The following is a 16,496-nucleotide window of genomic DNA, read 5'->3' as shown; positions in this document are numbered from 1 at the left end:
GGGCACATTTGCATCTCCCACTCCTAGAAGAGGGAATCAATGGTGAAACCTCTCTTTTGGTGGGAGACATTCAGGTATGTGCATAGCTGCCTCCAAAAGGTGGCTTTGAGACTCTTAGCGCAGGATTGCTTTTCAGGTGCATGTGAGAGAAACTGGAGTTTCTACTCACTTTGTCACATGCACTCTGCACTGCAGTGCATGGTGACAAGTTGGCTCATCATCAGTGCATCTTGTATATCAGTAGAAACCATTTTTGGATATGATTTTGTCATGCCGCATTGTAAGCCCCAGTTGTCAGGTGAGCTACGTAGGTCTTTCCTCAGCCATAGAAGGTCGGTCTAGTCCAGTCTCTTAACCCACTTGAAGAGAATCATTCATGCATGTAGCAATCAATAGAATCCATAGGGTTTGCATTTAGATCATGGTCTGCATTGTATAGCATTTACTTCATGTGCATGTTAACCTTTCCTTAGCATTTCTATCCTTTGCATAAGCATATAAATCATTGCCTAGCATTATTAGCTTATTTATCAAGTCGTGTATTGTAAGGAGACAGCCGACTTGCTCTTGAGCAAACCCACCAGCCCTCTCATGACTATATCTAGCGTCTCCCTCATTCATGGATCAATCGATAGATCTTCATCAAGCCTGAAAACACATCTCTCTCTACTCCTCTCTTGCAGAAAACGCAACTTCATCCATCATCCCTTCTCTTGCAAAAAAATCATCCTCAACTTGCATATTCAATCATCTACAGCCATCGTTCTCTTGCATATTCCGCCCTAGAACAGTCCCCAAACCGCCCCCTTTCTTGGCCACAGTTTGTAGCCTTCCTACAGCCCCCTGGAAGAGTGCATTGGCATCGAGATTGGTCATCTTTGGTGCTTCTACAGCAGTGTGCAGTCAGCCCATCGTTTGGTCTTCCAAAGGTTTGTGTTCGGGTTCATTCTGGAGTCAAAGTCAGTTCCGCATTCATTCTCTTCAAAGAAATAAAGCAAATACTCCTAGGGCCTTTAGTGGGTAATTGGGACCCAATTCTACTGTGTACAGATCTCTCTCTCTCTCTCTCTCTCTCTCTCTCTCTCAATTTGAAGTGATAAAGTGGATTGCTAAAGACTCATGAAACTTAGGATATGGCAGGCGGTTTAAGATTTGTGTGACAGGTCCATTCATCTATGCATATTCTGCTGCATGTTACACACGAAGATACGCAATCACTTGAGCACGCGACAGTTAGAGCAGCGAGTGTATTGCCGTGCTAGCTTGCACATGGTGCGCGCCATGCACAAGACGGAATCAACAAGGCAGGTATAAGATTTGTCAAGTTGTCACATTGCAATTTACATAATATGTGTATAATCGTTAATGTGATTCACTGATTATGTAATTTGTAAATTGTAGGTGAATGTGGATACATTCAAGCTAACAGGAGACACTCCTGAGAGTGTCCATAAAGAGTAGGAGGAGGAGGAGGAGGAGGAGAGGATCTATGCAGAGATCTACAGAGAGCTCAAGGCAGTTGATCGACGACTTACTCGTACTCGTTGTAGGCATGCAGCTAGTGGGAGAGGAGTGCGAGTAGGCACTCGCAAATACACCATTCGTCGCGGTTCGAGGGGGACGATGCAGACCTACGTGCGGCGTGGTTCTGGTAGCTCTTCAGCCACTCTTGAAGATGAGGGAGGATACTTCCAACAATAATGAAATTGGCCAAGTCATAAGACTCCAATACAGACTCCATCATAACCTTCCAAATGCCATAGTTGGTTCCATCCAAGTGTCGATCCACCAGGAACCTGGGGAGAGTAGGGATCTTCACGTGCTTCTCAGCCACCTCAAGCAAGTCTGCCATCTCGGGGGGGTTACTTTGGTCTTGTGAAGGGAAGTGGGTGGGAAAAAAAAATGAAGACGCGGCTGCAGCTAATATGCAAGGTGGCTGTCCAACGGTGATGGCCGCCTTCTACCCTATCTCCAAGTCCCCAACAGCCGAAGAGATCTCCAATCAACAGCAAAAAACCAGCACTCCCACAAGCTCCAAGGTCTTCAAGAAACAGTCTCACAAGCTCTCCAATGTCTCCAACCTTCAAGCCACCTGGGACTTTGATACCATGTCGGAATACGCAACGAACATGAGAAACAACTGCGAGCACAACGTAGCAAGACACCACGATGAAGATGAGCAAATGCAAGAGAACCACCAGCCTGAAAGCGCAAGACTGTGTGAAGAAGAGCAAACGCTGAAGAGAGAGAGAGAAGCTGTATGAACTGTGCTCTATATACAAGATCCAATACAATACCCAATAACCAAAAAAGTGTGGGGGCAGGCCACCTACATATATGGCCATGCTCACGACCAGAAAAAAAGGACAATCGGCCAGATCACAACAGTCGGCCAACACTGAAAACAGCTGACAACAACACATCTAGTCGGCCAATAGATCATAGCCCCCCACAACCAAAAAAAAATGGGAAAAAAAAAACAAGAAAAGTGGAGAAAAATGGAGGAACTCTGAGCAAAGCTCCTTGGCGGGCACACCCACAACAAAGGTCTTCTGTGAGATAATGTACGGACAGGAGATGACTGCAAATAGAGAAAAACCCAAAGGAAAAATTTGCCCCTAGTTATGCCATGTTTGTTGGATAAATGTAGTCCCAACTCCTTAGTCCAATTTAATATGTGGTGGTTAGGCTAGTGGTCAGTGGTTGGTGTGTAAAGCCTACAAATGGTTGGTGCATGTTGTTCATGCAACTCATGCAACTAAAAATAGGCTAGAGGAGGCTCTAAATAAGTTACAAGTCGTGATCAAGTGATTATGTAAGTTTGGTTCATGTCTAATCATAATTAGAGTCTTCTTGTGTTAATCTCAAAGCAATTTTCTGCATATACCAGTTTTTGTCTCTCATATTCATGATGTTTTGTACAATCTTTGATCCACCTTGAGTATGTTTTGATCAATCTTCTTAGTTGAATTATCATATCCAACATTTGGTATCAGAGCTTGACCCAATTAGGTTTAGTTGATTAGCAAAAATCTTAATCAATCTCTTAATCACCATAGCCAGTTTTTCTCTGTTTGAACCACATGCTGTAGATTGCTTCCATGCGTGCATCTGAGGTGATTATATCCCAAAATTTTGATATAGCCTACTAGCTTTGCTCCCACGCATGCCCTAAATCGAAGATCATAGGCGAATTCCAGCGCAGCTTCGCGAATTTCCCATCGCCATCAGCGCAGCCCGTTTTCTGCTAATTCGAACCATTCGCCGTCGTCTCTACAAATTGGCCTAATTCCTCTGAGGTGATTCAAGTCCATCAAGTGAAGATTCAGCATACAAAAGCTTGAAGCATATGGTCCACTGTAGCTGCTGTACGACACGTTTTTCTAGTCGCCTGTTTTCTGCTTCTCTTGCTCCAACAACATGGTGATACTTATTTTAATTTATATTGATGATATTTTTATTATTTGGGCTTAAATCATCTATGCGAGCAAGTTTTCAACATCAAGCATCATATTTCATCATCATGAGCTCCAAATTCCCCGAGAAATTCAACAGAACTGGGTTTCATACCTGGCAAATCAAGGTGAAGGGCTACCTCATGAAGAAAAATCTGTGGAGTACGGTCAAGCCACTTTCTAATGATGAAGCAAGTATTTCTGCTGCAGTTACAAGAGCTACAACGGCTGCACTTCAAGCAAAAGATGAGCAAGCACTTGGTATTATCATTACTGCTTTAGAAGATGATTTTATTCATTATATTGATGATGTTGAGTCCGCTATGGAAGCTTGGGAATTACTAGAACGTACTTTTGGTGCAAAGGCAAAGCATTCCAAGATCAGTTTGAAGATGCAACTCTTTGATCTAACCATGGAGAGTAATGAAAATTTGACAGCTTTGATTAACAGGTTGAAGAGCTTAATGACACAATTGGTTTATGTTAAGTCTCCTGTTCCAGAAGAAGATGCTATTGCTATCCTGCTTAAAAGCTTACCTTCAAGCTTTAGACAAATTGTGACGGTACTTAAAGAGAAGGAGCCAGTCCCTTCTTTGGAAAGTATTATAAATTCTTTGCAGGAAGAAGACAAGAAGATTACAAAGGATGTAATAGATCCTTATGCATATGCTATTACTACAACATCGGCAAAGAAGAAGTGTACTATTTGTGGTCGTACAAATCATCTTACTAAGGATTGTTTCTCCAAACATCCTTGTGAGTATTGTGGAAAGACGAATCATCCATCCTCAAAGTGCTACCAAAAGGATCAAAAGCTAGCAAAGGGACATGTGGTTGAAGAAGTCAATCAACAAGAAGAAACAAATCTTTGTTCTAGTCTTAGTATAAAAGATGTAGATGATGAGTATGCTTTTTAAATTATGTCATGTATGTAGTTGAGTCAAGACTTAAGTTGTTCCAACTTGACGAGTTGTAGAGGAGAGTACACCACCCTATGTTGTTGTTAAGGGGGAACTCTTACTCATTGTGTCAAGGAGGTATGTTAAACTTTGTTCATGTTCTTGTAAGAAGTTGGTCTTAAGGGGAGATAAATGTAATCCCAACTCCTTAGTCCAATTTAATATGTGGTAGTTCGGCTAGTGGTCAGTGGTTGGTGTGTAAAGCCTACAAATGGTTGGTGCATGTTGTTCATGCAACTCATGCAACTAAAAATAGGGAAGAGGAGTCTCTAAATAAGTTACAAGTCGTGATCAAGTGATTATGTAAGTTTGGTTCATGTCTAATCATAATTAGAGTCTTCTTGTGTTAATCTCAAAGCAATTTTCTGCATATACCAATTTTTGTCTCTCATATTCATGATGTTTTGTACAATCTTTGATCCACCTTGAGTATATTTTGATCAATCTTCTTAGTTGAATTATCATATCCAACAATGATCACATGTGGCACTACACCCATGTAATATATGCCAATATTTTTCAAGCCACTTGTGATCATATATATATATATGTATACCTAGATGAATTCAAGAACATGCCCAAATTCACCTTTTAGGAACGTGCATGTTATATACTCATGGTAGTCAACCCACAAGACTATATAACTATCAACTCCATTATCCGCTTGTGATCATACACCAATTGTGCCATCCAACCTTGTTCTTCAACACAAGGTAGCATTAGCGGGTCAGTTAGTTCAAACAATGCAAGAAATTCTTCCTTAAGTTTGAGATCAAATGATACGAGTTTGGAAACAATATCAACAATCAACTAATCAACGTTGCCGACGTGATGAATTTCAAGAAGGTGATATGGTTCTTTTGTTCTTCACTCCCCATCAGTATAAAACATTGAATTCAATTTTTCCGAGGTTGCAGCCACGTTACTATGGTCCTTTTTGGATTATTAAGAAGAATTCCCCTTTAAGTTATAAGTTGGATTTACCACCTTCATGAAGAAAAATTAATCCGACTTTTCACATATCATGGATCAAGAAATTTGTACAAGAAGATTCTACTTTACCAGACGTTCCAGATTATGTTCCATTGATTGAAGATGGACATATGGTTTTGATTCCAAAGAAAATTCTTGATGTTCAACATAAAGAAACTCAACAAAACATTATTATGAAAGATTTAGATAATTCGGATTCAACTTGGCAAAGTGATGAAGATATACCAACAATACCCAGAATTACTTCAAGAGTTCTTTAGTCAACAGCACTCACTTATATAACCCTGGATCTTATTTTAAGTGGAAGGGAATGTACGATTGTGACTTAATCTCTCTAATTACTCTTGATTAGTCCTTAATCATTGAAAGAACACCAGTGAAGCATCACAACCTTTCACATGAGTCATCACCAATCGACACGTCCATTCAAAGAGACACATCTATTGATCAAAGGACACATTTCTACGTCCAAAAGCCATGACTTTTAATTCAAGAGTCACACCCCTACACTAAGGGATGTGCCTCTTCATTTGTAACTCTTCGAGCTCTATTTAAGAGGTACCATGTCTCAATGCAAACACGCAGCTTTCCGCTCTAAGCATCTTTACTTTCAGTAATATGTCTCTAATCACACCCTATAAACTACTAATAGATTGAGAAGTCCTCACAAGCGGGGACCCTTAAGCGGGTGATTGGGACATACTCCCTATTCTCTTCCTGAATCAGCATGTTAACGCACTCCTTAATCATCGTTTAAAGCTTCCACCACACCTCATGTAACATTGGTTTCAAAGCTTAGGCTTTGACCAAAAGCAGTGTTGATTTTTTCTCTGTGGATGGTTTACTTTGCTCAAAGCAAGAACTCGGAGGAGTATATCACAAAGGAGGCGCTGAAATTTTCTCTTTTTGATGGTTTATCATGATCCAGGCAAGAACCCGTACGAGCAGCCCACTTGAAGCACAGTGGATGTTCTTATTGCACTCCTATAATGTCCTTGAGCCTCCTACTATTCGTTGCTCAACTACCAAGAAACCCATCTAAAGCAACAAATCTTTCAATATTTTCCCCCTCCACAGCCAGTACCACCAAGTTGCCATTCACACAATCTACAACTACAGAAGAAGTCAATAAGTACATACCACTTGTACACTGCCTCCTCGCTCGAAGAAGATGAAGCATCCGTGTCCAACATCTCCAAGTGCACGAAGGCTGGGGTCTTTGCAGCTGAAGCTGAAGAATCAGGACTGGGAAAGCACTCTTCCCAATCCGCTTGGGACACTTTCTCCAGTAGTGGCTTTTCTCACCACAATCATTACAGGTCCTCTCGGCCTTCAATTTCTCTTGGACTTAATCAGGCTTCTTCTCAAAAGACTTCTCCGATGAAGCCTTCCCTTTGCCCTTATTGTTGTTATTACGGTCTTTAGACCGTTGGCCAATTACGACCTCAGAACCTCCGCCCTATGGAGGGTTCATGAATCGCTCTTCCTGGTCCAAGACCAAGGGCACAAGCTCCTGCCATGTGATGGTACTGAGCCTGCCACTGGTGATCAACGAAGAGTAAAAGGCTGAGTACGGAGAGGGCAAATGTGACAGCAACGTTATGGCCATATCCTCTGATGATATATCTCTTTCCCTGCCTGGAGAACTTCCTACTGAAGAGCCTGCAGCTTGCTGATGTGCTCCCGCATCGTCGACGACTTTGCAAGATACATCACCTGCATCTAAACTTCCAAGGAGATTCTCTTCATGGGTCATACCTTGTTGTAGAGAGAAGCCAAATGCTGCCAAATACCTCTGGCCAGCATCATATGCTTTATATGATTGATCACCTATGGTGTGCAATTGAGGAAGATGAAAGAACGGACTCTGGCATTGACACGATCCCATAACTGTGCATGTGCCTCCGGTTCCTTCCGAATAGAGGGTAACTCCACCTCCTCTAACTCCGGCCGTGGAACCCCAACAACAATGAAATCAGCCAAGTCACAAGACTCCAAAACAGATTCCATCATAACCTTCCATATGCCGTAGTTGTTCCCGTCCAACTGGCGGACCACAGGGAACATGGGGAGTGTCGGGATCTTCGCGCTTCTCAGCCATCTCAAGGGTTCACAAGGTCTTGTAAAGGGAGGGTGGGTGGGAAAAAAAGAAGAAGAAGAGGCTGCAAATAGAATGCAAGGTGGTTGTCCAATGATGATGGCCACCTTCTACCCGATCTCCAAGCCCCGTACAGCCCAAAACAGTCTCCAATCAGCACCTAAATCAGAAAACCCTCGACGTCCCACTGTCTCCAAGCTTCAAGCCACCTAGGGCTCTGATACCATGTCAGAATGCACAGCGGAAATGAAGACAACTGCTGTAGAGAGCAATACACAGATGCAAGAGAGAGAGAGAAGCTAGTGTAACTCTGCTATATACACCAAAGAAATCCCAAAATACACAATGAACAGTGTGGGGGGCAAGGGGCCATTTTATATGGCCCCAGGCTGCTGGTCGGCCAGCATAAACACAGCCGACAGCAGCCCACGACTTGCTACTGCCAGTCAGCCAGGAAAAAGGCAGTCGGCCAGCATGTCTCCAGTCAGCCAGGGCAGAGCAACTAGTCAGGTGAGAGTCCATCAGTCAGCCAGCACACAGAGGTAGCCGACAGCCCTCCCACACCCAGAAAGAAATGGGAAAAATACATGGAAGTGAGGAAAAATGGGGACACGCCAAAACTGGGCGGGCACACCCACAACAGTGGCCCTGACAGTGTGTACAGATAGGAGATGACTGCTAACACAATCTGATCGACATGACTAATTTATATCTTCAATGACCAATGTAGAAATCGATCCAGGTCATAAGGAGCAGAAGGTATGACTATCTGTATCTTCAATGACCAATGTAGAAGTTGATCCACCTCATAATCTTTGGCAACAAATGGAGCAGCATCAAAGTAAAGAGATGAGCACACACTCCAATCTAATGGTTGTGCCCTTGTTCCCTTATATTTACCTCACCTATTGCGTACTAACTTCCATTTTACTAACTCCTCATTTTCACCATTCCATTGAATACAATAATTAGTTGTTTCATTCTATTATATTCAAATTCCTAAAAGAGAAAAGAAACGCCAAAAAGGATTAAAGAGCCTCAAGAAAAAAAAGGAAGAAAGAGAAAGAAATAATAGTGAGTACACAGAGACCCAAATACCAAAAATTATCATCTCAAGCCTACCCCTTGGATCCTGGATTTCCCTGACCAGAGATGCTTGGGTCTTTATTTTCTGGAGTACAACAGACATAGAGACTCTTCTCAAAGAGAGAAGAGCTCAGACCCTCACAGCCGGCCATCACTAGCTTCTTCCAGGTTCAGGAAGCCTTGAGAGGCACCCGCCCGGCTGACCCATCCAAGAGGCCCCGACACCACACTATGCCGCTTTGTGGAGTGCCCACACCCTCTGGAGTCGCACTGGATTGCACTCATCAGCTTCAGCGCACTCAGCATCCACAGGCTCCCAGTCCACAACCGCCCTCTACACGGCTGCTCCAGATTCGGAAGATGCTCCAGTGTCACAGAGACACGTTCCCACAAACAGTACACATGGCAAGTCTTTCATCAGTCATCGACTGTCCTATGCTGGACATTTTGGATGGATGAGGATGGATGTACTATGTAGTGGCATGGCGATGTAATTTTTCGCATGTATCTAGATACACTGCTATCATCATCATCATCGTATATGTGGATAGTTGTTTATGGTCTTTTTTCCCCTTTTCATGACCATGTTACCTCATGGTACCATTGTACCATTATGTTTGGTCTTATAGACCTCTTGGGTCTTTCAAAGACATCTAAACTCTCTCTCTCTCACACACGTAGCGTGCTCATGTGCACATCCACTAAATATGCTAGAATAATGCATACCTTGTTGTCGTCTTCATCTTCAGCAAGAATGCGGAGTGTCGCAAGAGCTAAACACCGAACTTGTTCTCCATGTTTCAAACAATCAACGATTACAGGTATCAACCCACCATTTCTGACTTTATGCTTGTTGAACTTATTTTTTGTGCACAGTACTTGTATATCCTTCAAACCATGCAGCATGTCCTGCTGAGAGCTCTTGGATGTCAACAAAATCCTTGCATTATCAACTCGGGCAGTCTCATTTCTTGAAGTCCACTCTTCAATTGTATGCCTGAGGGCTATGCTGGGTTTCAAAGCTGTGCTCTCCAGCTCCTTTCCTGTCATGGGGCAAACAGAAGGCCTGCCGTTTTCTTTGCACTCCCTGAACCATCTCTCAATGGCACTCCGTTCATAGGTCTGGCCATTCTCCAATGTGACCGGGTCACGCATTACTGTCTTGGTTAAAGGACATACAAATGACTCGTAAAGTGGCTCTACGCGCTTTTGGTCACGGTGCCGACTACTGTCGTCAACGGGATTTATTGAGTCGGTGCCTTGTGCCCAGTTGTCCACCATGTTTCCTAGCAGATCCATCATCTGCAAATCATATGCCTCAGTTGTACCTTGAAGATCATTCCTAAGGAGCTCAACCTGGAGTTTCAATGCACTCGGATTGCGTGGTGCATCCTCAATGCCGACTGAACGAGCAATATCTAGCAGCAAACCTGCTTGCAGATCTGGGTCATTCTGTAAATGAATGCTGTCCTCATTCAAAAGCTGACAAATGCGATCATCAGACTGCTTCACTTCAAAGTGTGCCTGCTGCATGTCCCGAGAGAGCGAATCAATGACTGCTTTGGTGTCTTCATGGCCCTGGACTGAAGATAGGGGGATAAGACTGAGGCTTCTCCCAAGATCATGGACCACGCCCTCTAGCTGCTGAGTGACCGACCTGCAGTGAGTGACCAGATAAATCCGGCTCTTGTTACTGCATAGCTTGATGAGATGATCTGCACAATCTATGTCGCGCATCAGAGCCTCTAGAATCTCACGTATCATAGGAGAAGTATCCCGACCTCTTTGCAGCTCAATGCATATGGGCACAATCCGTTCCAAATAGCATGCCAATAGAATGAAAATCTCTTGCTCAACCAAAGCATTCCGTGCAGAGTTTGCCACATCTGAGATTTTGTTTACCAGCGACTGTGATAATAGAATCACAGCCGGTAGCTCCACGCCCAGCATCTAGATAGATCTGCCTCTGTTAAAACGGTTGAAGTTGAGATCTGCTTGGCCACAAATTCCCAACACATACGAAAGAGATTGTAAATATGGATATCAGAAGTTAAACACATCAAGATGCAGATGCCACATACAACGGAATTCTTCATGTTTTGTCTTGGCCCCAAATGCCCACAATTCATACTCGAACTACCTACACAAAAAGCAGTAATGGGCTAGAAATGCAGGCGAACGAGAAAAAAAAAACCTAGAGTAGTGGAGCGGCACAGGCCCAGCTATCCAACCCTAAACCAGTGATGGGCTACATATGCAACGCATTTGAGCGTATCATAAACAGAGATTAAGCACTTGGACGAGTGATTAACGAAAATAAAGAACTTGAAAAGCACATCTACTACATATCTAGCAAGAATTCCTGAAACTCTGCTAAACCCAATTTATGCCCTTCCAAGAAAACAAAACAAAACAAAACAAAGATCCATTTCCCCCACAAAATCTACCTTTTAAAACAAAGAAAGACATTTAGAGAGCCAAAAAATACCAGCGATTCTCTGCAGAAAACTGTCGCGAGCGAGAGAGAGAGAGAGAGAGAGAGAAAGAGAGAGGGAGAGAGAGAGAGAGGGGGGGGAGGGAAGGAGGGAGGGAGAGACACTTATTCTGTGTTTAGAGAGAGAATAGAGAGAGAGAGAGAGAGAGAGAGTCCCTTACTGTGTTTGGAGAGAGAAGCGTTTTATGGGGAAGGGGGGAGGGAGAGAGACACAGAGAGAGAGAGAGAGAGAGAGAGAGAAGGCCCCTTTCTTTCCTTCTGCCAAGAGTCTCAAGCTAGAAAGAGGACTTCTTCTTGAGAGAGAGTCTACAGATACGATCTTGCGGTGATGCGTAGGCATTTCAGCCATTGGATTGCGAGACGGCCAGGGCCGTCAGACTGGTTCAAGAAGCTTCGTGTAGGATCAGGTCAAACCGCGTGCCATGTCAAATAATATATACACACACAATTATCTAATTGTTTTTAATTGGCCTACTTGAAAATTTTTAAGTATCATCACAATATATAAGTAGGTACTTTTATATTCATATTTATATCTGCTAACAAAATTGATTTGAGCCATTTATTTATTTAGAATAAAGCACCATATTGTTTGAAATTAATTTTGAATAGCTCACTATTTATTCGCGCTCGTGTGTGTGTGTGTGTGTGTGTGTGAGAAAGAGAGAGAGGGGTGTGTGTGTGTGTGTGAGAGAGAGAGAGAGAGAGGTATTAACATCGGTAAAATGCAACACGAGGGCATATATGACCAATGGTGGGACTTGAACTCAGGTGGATTAGAGAGAGGTGTGTGTGTGTGTGTGTGTGTGTGTGAGAGAGAGAGAGAGAGAGAACCATGGAATGCAACTAATTCTCTAGGTGGAGAGATCTAGTGGCGATAAAGCTACTAAGATGGAGAGAGTTTCAAAGGTCAAAACCAGTGTTCGAAAAAAACCCGAGTATAGTGTAATTTGCACTTGCAGATTTTTAAAATTACCTTCAAATTTGAAACTTAAGGGTACAAAAACCTGCATATTTTGAGGGGTTGTAGAACAAAAACCTTCAAAATTTGAAAATTTTCTTTATAAATAATTATACAATTTTTAGATGAAGGTTTTTTACTTTTTGGGAAAATAGTTTTTTTCGAACACTGGTCAAAACATCTACACCATACAAAGAAGTAAGGTACCACATTAAAGCAGAAAGGTACATGTCACCATACTCTCTTGGTTTGTTTTGCATTATAAGAACAAGTTCAAAGTCCATACATCTCTTTATATAATTTAGGGCACACACCAAAGTACCACAAGGGAGTAGTAGTTTATGTACATGACAAATAAAGCTTCCATTGACAATCGCTCATCAAATAAAACTTCCTTTCATAATCTCTCATAAAAGAACAAAGCATCTTGAGGTGGGGCTATTATGTATGCATTAATTATCCATACAGATTCGTATTTAAGTTTTATCATATTATAGCATGTAACCAAGTCTTAACAACAATTTCAACCCATGTCAATGTCCGACACCATCAGATGAATATACTTCCTACTCACTTGAACCTATAATCATGATAATATTGAAGCTTAATCCAACAAATGATTCAACAAGTTTAGGGGATTAAACCCATGTTTATATACGCACTTGTTTTGCATTTACAAGTTCAAAGTCTCTAAAACCAAAGCATCATCATATAAATATAATTTTTTATGCATAATGCAAAGGTTTTTACATTCATTGATACCTTTCACATAAATAGAATGCCATTTGGGATGATATCAAGCTCAAAAAGGCATGAAAAACAAAAAAGAGTAAGACACAAGAGTAACAAGAAGAAAAGCAATTGAACCTCTCTTAAAATTGAATTAAATATATGTTTACATTATTCACCCTTGTGTTTTGAGGCATTCTTTCAGGACATCATTATGGTGATATACCTGTCTCACAAGTTGCTTGAGATGTACAATAACTATGTGTGATGACTTGCCTATAAAGGAAGGAAAATGTTGCATCTTTTTGTCATTTTTCTTTCTCTGAAATTAAGCTCGTTGTATGTCTCTTCAATGACGTTATCTCCTCGCACTATCCTTACAATTAAGAAAGCAATCACTTTTGTTGCAATGATGCAATGTTAGTTAGCAATGATGTCATACAATGATTTTTTCAAAGTTGATACATAAATTTAAATATTAAACCTTGCCTTTTGCTTGTCCAGAATTCAACTCTAGTACTTCCTTTTCAACTCTGAGGCTACTACACTACCTTGCTATTGTCTATATTTTCTATCATTTTTTTGTAGAGTATGCCATTGCTTTAAACTTGTAACCATGTTGTTCTTGCCAAATGCAAAAATCTTACGTAAAAGTTCCTCCTATTCATATGGCCTTTAAAACAAAAACTATGCTTTGAAACTTTGAGGGCTACTAGACTATCGTGCAATTGTCTAGATTTTGCCTACAAGGAAATGCATTTTCTCTATTCATCCTTTCAGTCTCATACTAACACTTTTCTATGCATATTGATTTATCTCTTTTAATGTCTACAATATCAAATGTTAGTAATTTGCATCAACATCGAGCATGTTCATAACAAATGCTTATATCAAATGGTAATATTAATGTTAAGGATAGTACATTAACATTACCATCCTTAACATTAAATGCTATTGCTACTACTACTACCACCACCACCACCACCATGACTACCACTACTCCTTAATGTTACCATCCTTAACATCAAATGTTACTACTACTACTACTACTACTACTACTACTACTACTACCACCACCACCATGACTACCACTACTACTCCTACTCCTATTGCTGTTGCTACTACTAGTTCTACTCCTTCTACTAGTACTACTCTACTGTTGCTACTGCTACTACTACTATTGTTGTTGTTCTTGCTGCTACTATGACTACAGCTACTACCACTAGCACTACCACCACCACTACCACTACCACCACCACCACCACCACCACCACCACTACCACTACCACTACCACTACCACTACTACTAATACTACTAAAAGGACATAGAGGCAAGTGACGACGACAACTACTACCAACTACTACTACTACTACTACTACTACTGTTTGCTGCTGTTGCTATTACTAAGGAAACAGAGGGAAGCTACATATGTGGTGTGTGGCATCCATATGTCTTGTTGTGATTAGATGAGAAGATTGTATTTTGCTATGATAGGGAAAGGTGGCATGTTATTAAGGACGTATGTGGTTTTCTTTTTTATTTGCAAGAAACAAGAACTCTCTCTAGGAAAATAGAATTATATTTATGCATAAAGAAGCATATTTACATTACATCACACTTGAAGACTATCTTAGACATGATTTCATATTGGATGCCTTTACCAGTGTTTTTCTTGTAGACATAACTATTACATTATCAGGTGTCATGAGTTAGCTTAGTAGAGCAAGGAGACAAAAAGTGTTCCATTAGAAAAACAAGCCCTTTTGGGATACATAATGAAAATGAACTCTACACTAGCAAAAGTATAGTAATTAGAGCAAACTCATGGTTCCATATGGGAGACTTTTGCAATTATTCAGTGTTTGAAAAACAATCAGGAACCCAATGTGAGAAGCTTATTCAAGTAGAACACACATAACAATTTGACATGGGTGTTGTGATGTGAAGTGTGAGTTGGCAATAAGAAGGTACGTTTCAACACGTTTAAAGGGGGGACTTATTATTTCAAGGACTAAAGTTATCATAGAAGCAACCTTTGTGGTTCAAAAGGGGTAACTTTTTAAGATTATTAGGGAAGGCTAGGCGAGGTGTAGGGTAGGCCCTAGGTTAAATATAAATATAATGGGTAGGCTAAGGTTTTGTTCTAAGGTGGTAGGATAGGGGATATATTATTTGATATCTATCATAGAAGGAACCTTGGTGGTTCAAAAGGGGTACTATTTTAGATTATTAGGGAAGGCTAGGTGGGGTCATAAGGTAGGCCCTAGGTTAAATATAAATTGAATGGGGTGGTAAGGTAGGCCCTAGGTTAAATATATAAATAGAATGGGAGAGGCTAAGTTTTTTTTCTAAGGTGGTAGGATAGGGGATATACTGTTTGATAGTTAGAACTCTAGCATAGTAGGATAGGGATTATGCTATTTATCATTAAAAATAAAAGAGAGTTAGAAGTCAAAGGGTAGGTTTGTAGGAAATGGAAACATGGAAAAGTGGTAGAAATATAAAAACAAAGTAGTTTTATTATAAATTTCACAAGGTTATAAATGTAACTAATAAATATCATAAAATTTAAAAGTAGCATATCAATATAGTTATACTTTAGGTAGTAAAATAATACCCTCATATATTTGCACATATTATTATATGAATATTTAGTATTTATTTTTTTAGTAATAATATATTCAAATCTATTAAATTTTAACTAAGAAAAAAAGAAATTATAAATATAACAATAACAAAGTATGTTTTGTTAATATTTAATAGTAGTATACATGAGTAAGCCTAAATAACCATTCATACACACAAAATTATATTATTGTAAAATATTAATATCACACACACACACACACACACACATATTAATCATTTATTAGGTTAATAATTCATACACATATTATAAAAGGATTCCATACATATGGCTATATGCCCAACTTTCATGCTTTGATACTAGTTCCTTAAATAAATAATACTTAAATCCCTCTTACATCACGCTCACAAGAAGTCCACTCAAGCCTTTATATGTCCTACCTTTCCTTTTTCCCTCGATAAGCTTGTTCCACCATCCTAGTTTGAGAGAGTACCATTTCTTGGTAATCTAACAATAAATTTTAAAATTATTATAAGCAAATGGGCCAAAGTTTTTTCTCAAATTAAATGCTTGTGCCATTTTCATGAGAAGTCAAAAAGAAAAAAACCTTTTTGTGGGCAGTCTTCATGATGATAGCAATAGCTATGATGTTCCTTCGCTTAGCTACTCAGTTTATAGCTTTTGGAGCGACATCCATGATTCCCATGAGAACTATTTATTTCCCCACTTTGACTACTTATACAACATATTGTGCTTTTCACCATTGATTATCTATAACAAAGTTTTCCAAAAGTTGATGCCTTTTTTATGGCTTTGTATCATCTTTATTTTAAAAGGTTATAGCATATTAGGCTATAATAATAAATCAACATGTTATGATATATATAGTTGCTTCACATCACCATCACCTCATTGCACCTTTGGCTAGCTTCTATGATATATGGTCGTGAATTTTGTTTGCATAATTTCTTGACTTTGTAGTTTATTCTACAAATATAATATAGCATAGGTTTTTCTTCCCCTCACTGAAATAATTACTTTCTATATTGATATAAAAAATATGAATCAAAGCTTGTCATCATAAGTTTTTCATTTACCATTGCATTGCGTGTTTATATAAACAACATAGGAAG

General features: G+C 40.2%; 1 protein-coding gene across 2 annotated transcripts in view; it reads right to left on the bottom strand.

Annotated features, from left to right (window-relative positions):
- The window catches only part of LOC147625236 (U-box domain-containing protein 44-like), a 47,564-nt gene extending 36,073 nt beyond the window's left edge, over positions 1 to 11,491 (bottom strand). Inside the window, exons 1-2 of one of the 2 annotated variants that reach the window (XM_086818508.1) lie at positions 11,247 to 11,491; positions 9,318 to 10,582 (exon numbers count right to left, since the gene is read on the bottom strand). In XM_086818508.1, coding sequence (XP_086674634.1) covers positions 9,318 to 10,541 — 1,224 coding nt within the window. In that variant the 5' untranslated portion in view covers positions 10,542 to 10,582; positions 11,247 to 11,491. Of the gene's footprint in view, positions 1 to 9,317; positions 10,583 to 11,079 lie in introns of both variants that reach the window. The other variant, XM_086818509.1, reaches the window with a different exon arrangement.
- Between the last annotated feature and the right edge of the window lie 5,005 nt (positions 11,492 to 16,496).

Source organism: Cibotium barometz, chromosome 24 (genome assembly GCF_041138505.1).
Source record: "Cibotium barometz isolate CiBa-2024 chromosome 24, ASM4113850v1, whole genome shotgun sequence".
Classification (NCBI taxonomy): domain Eukaryota; kingdom Viridiplantae; phylum Streptophyta; class Polypodiopsida; order Cyatheales; family Cibotiaceae; genus Cibotium; species Cibotium barometz.
This window is presented reverse-complemented; position numbering and strand designations above follow the sequence as displayed.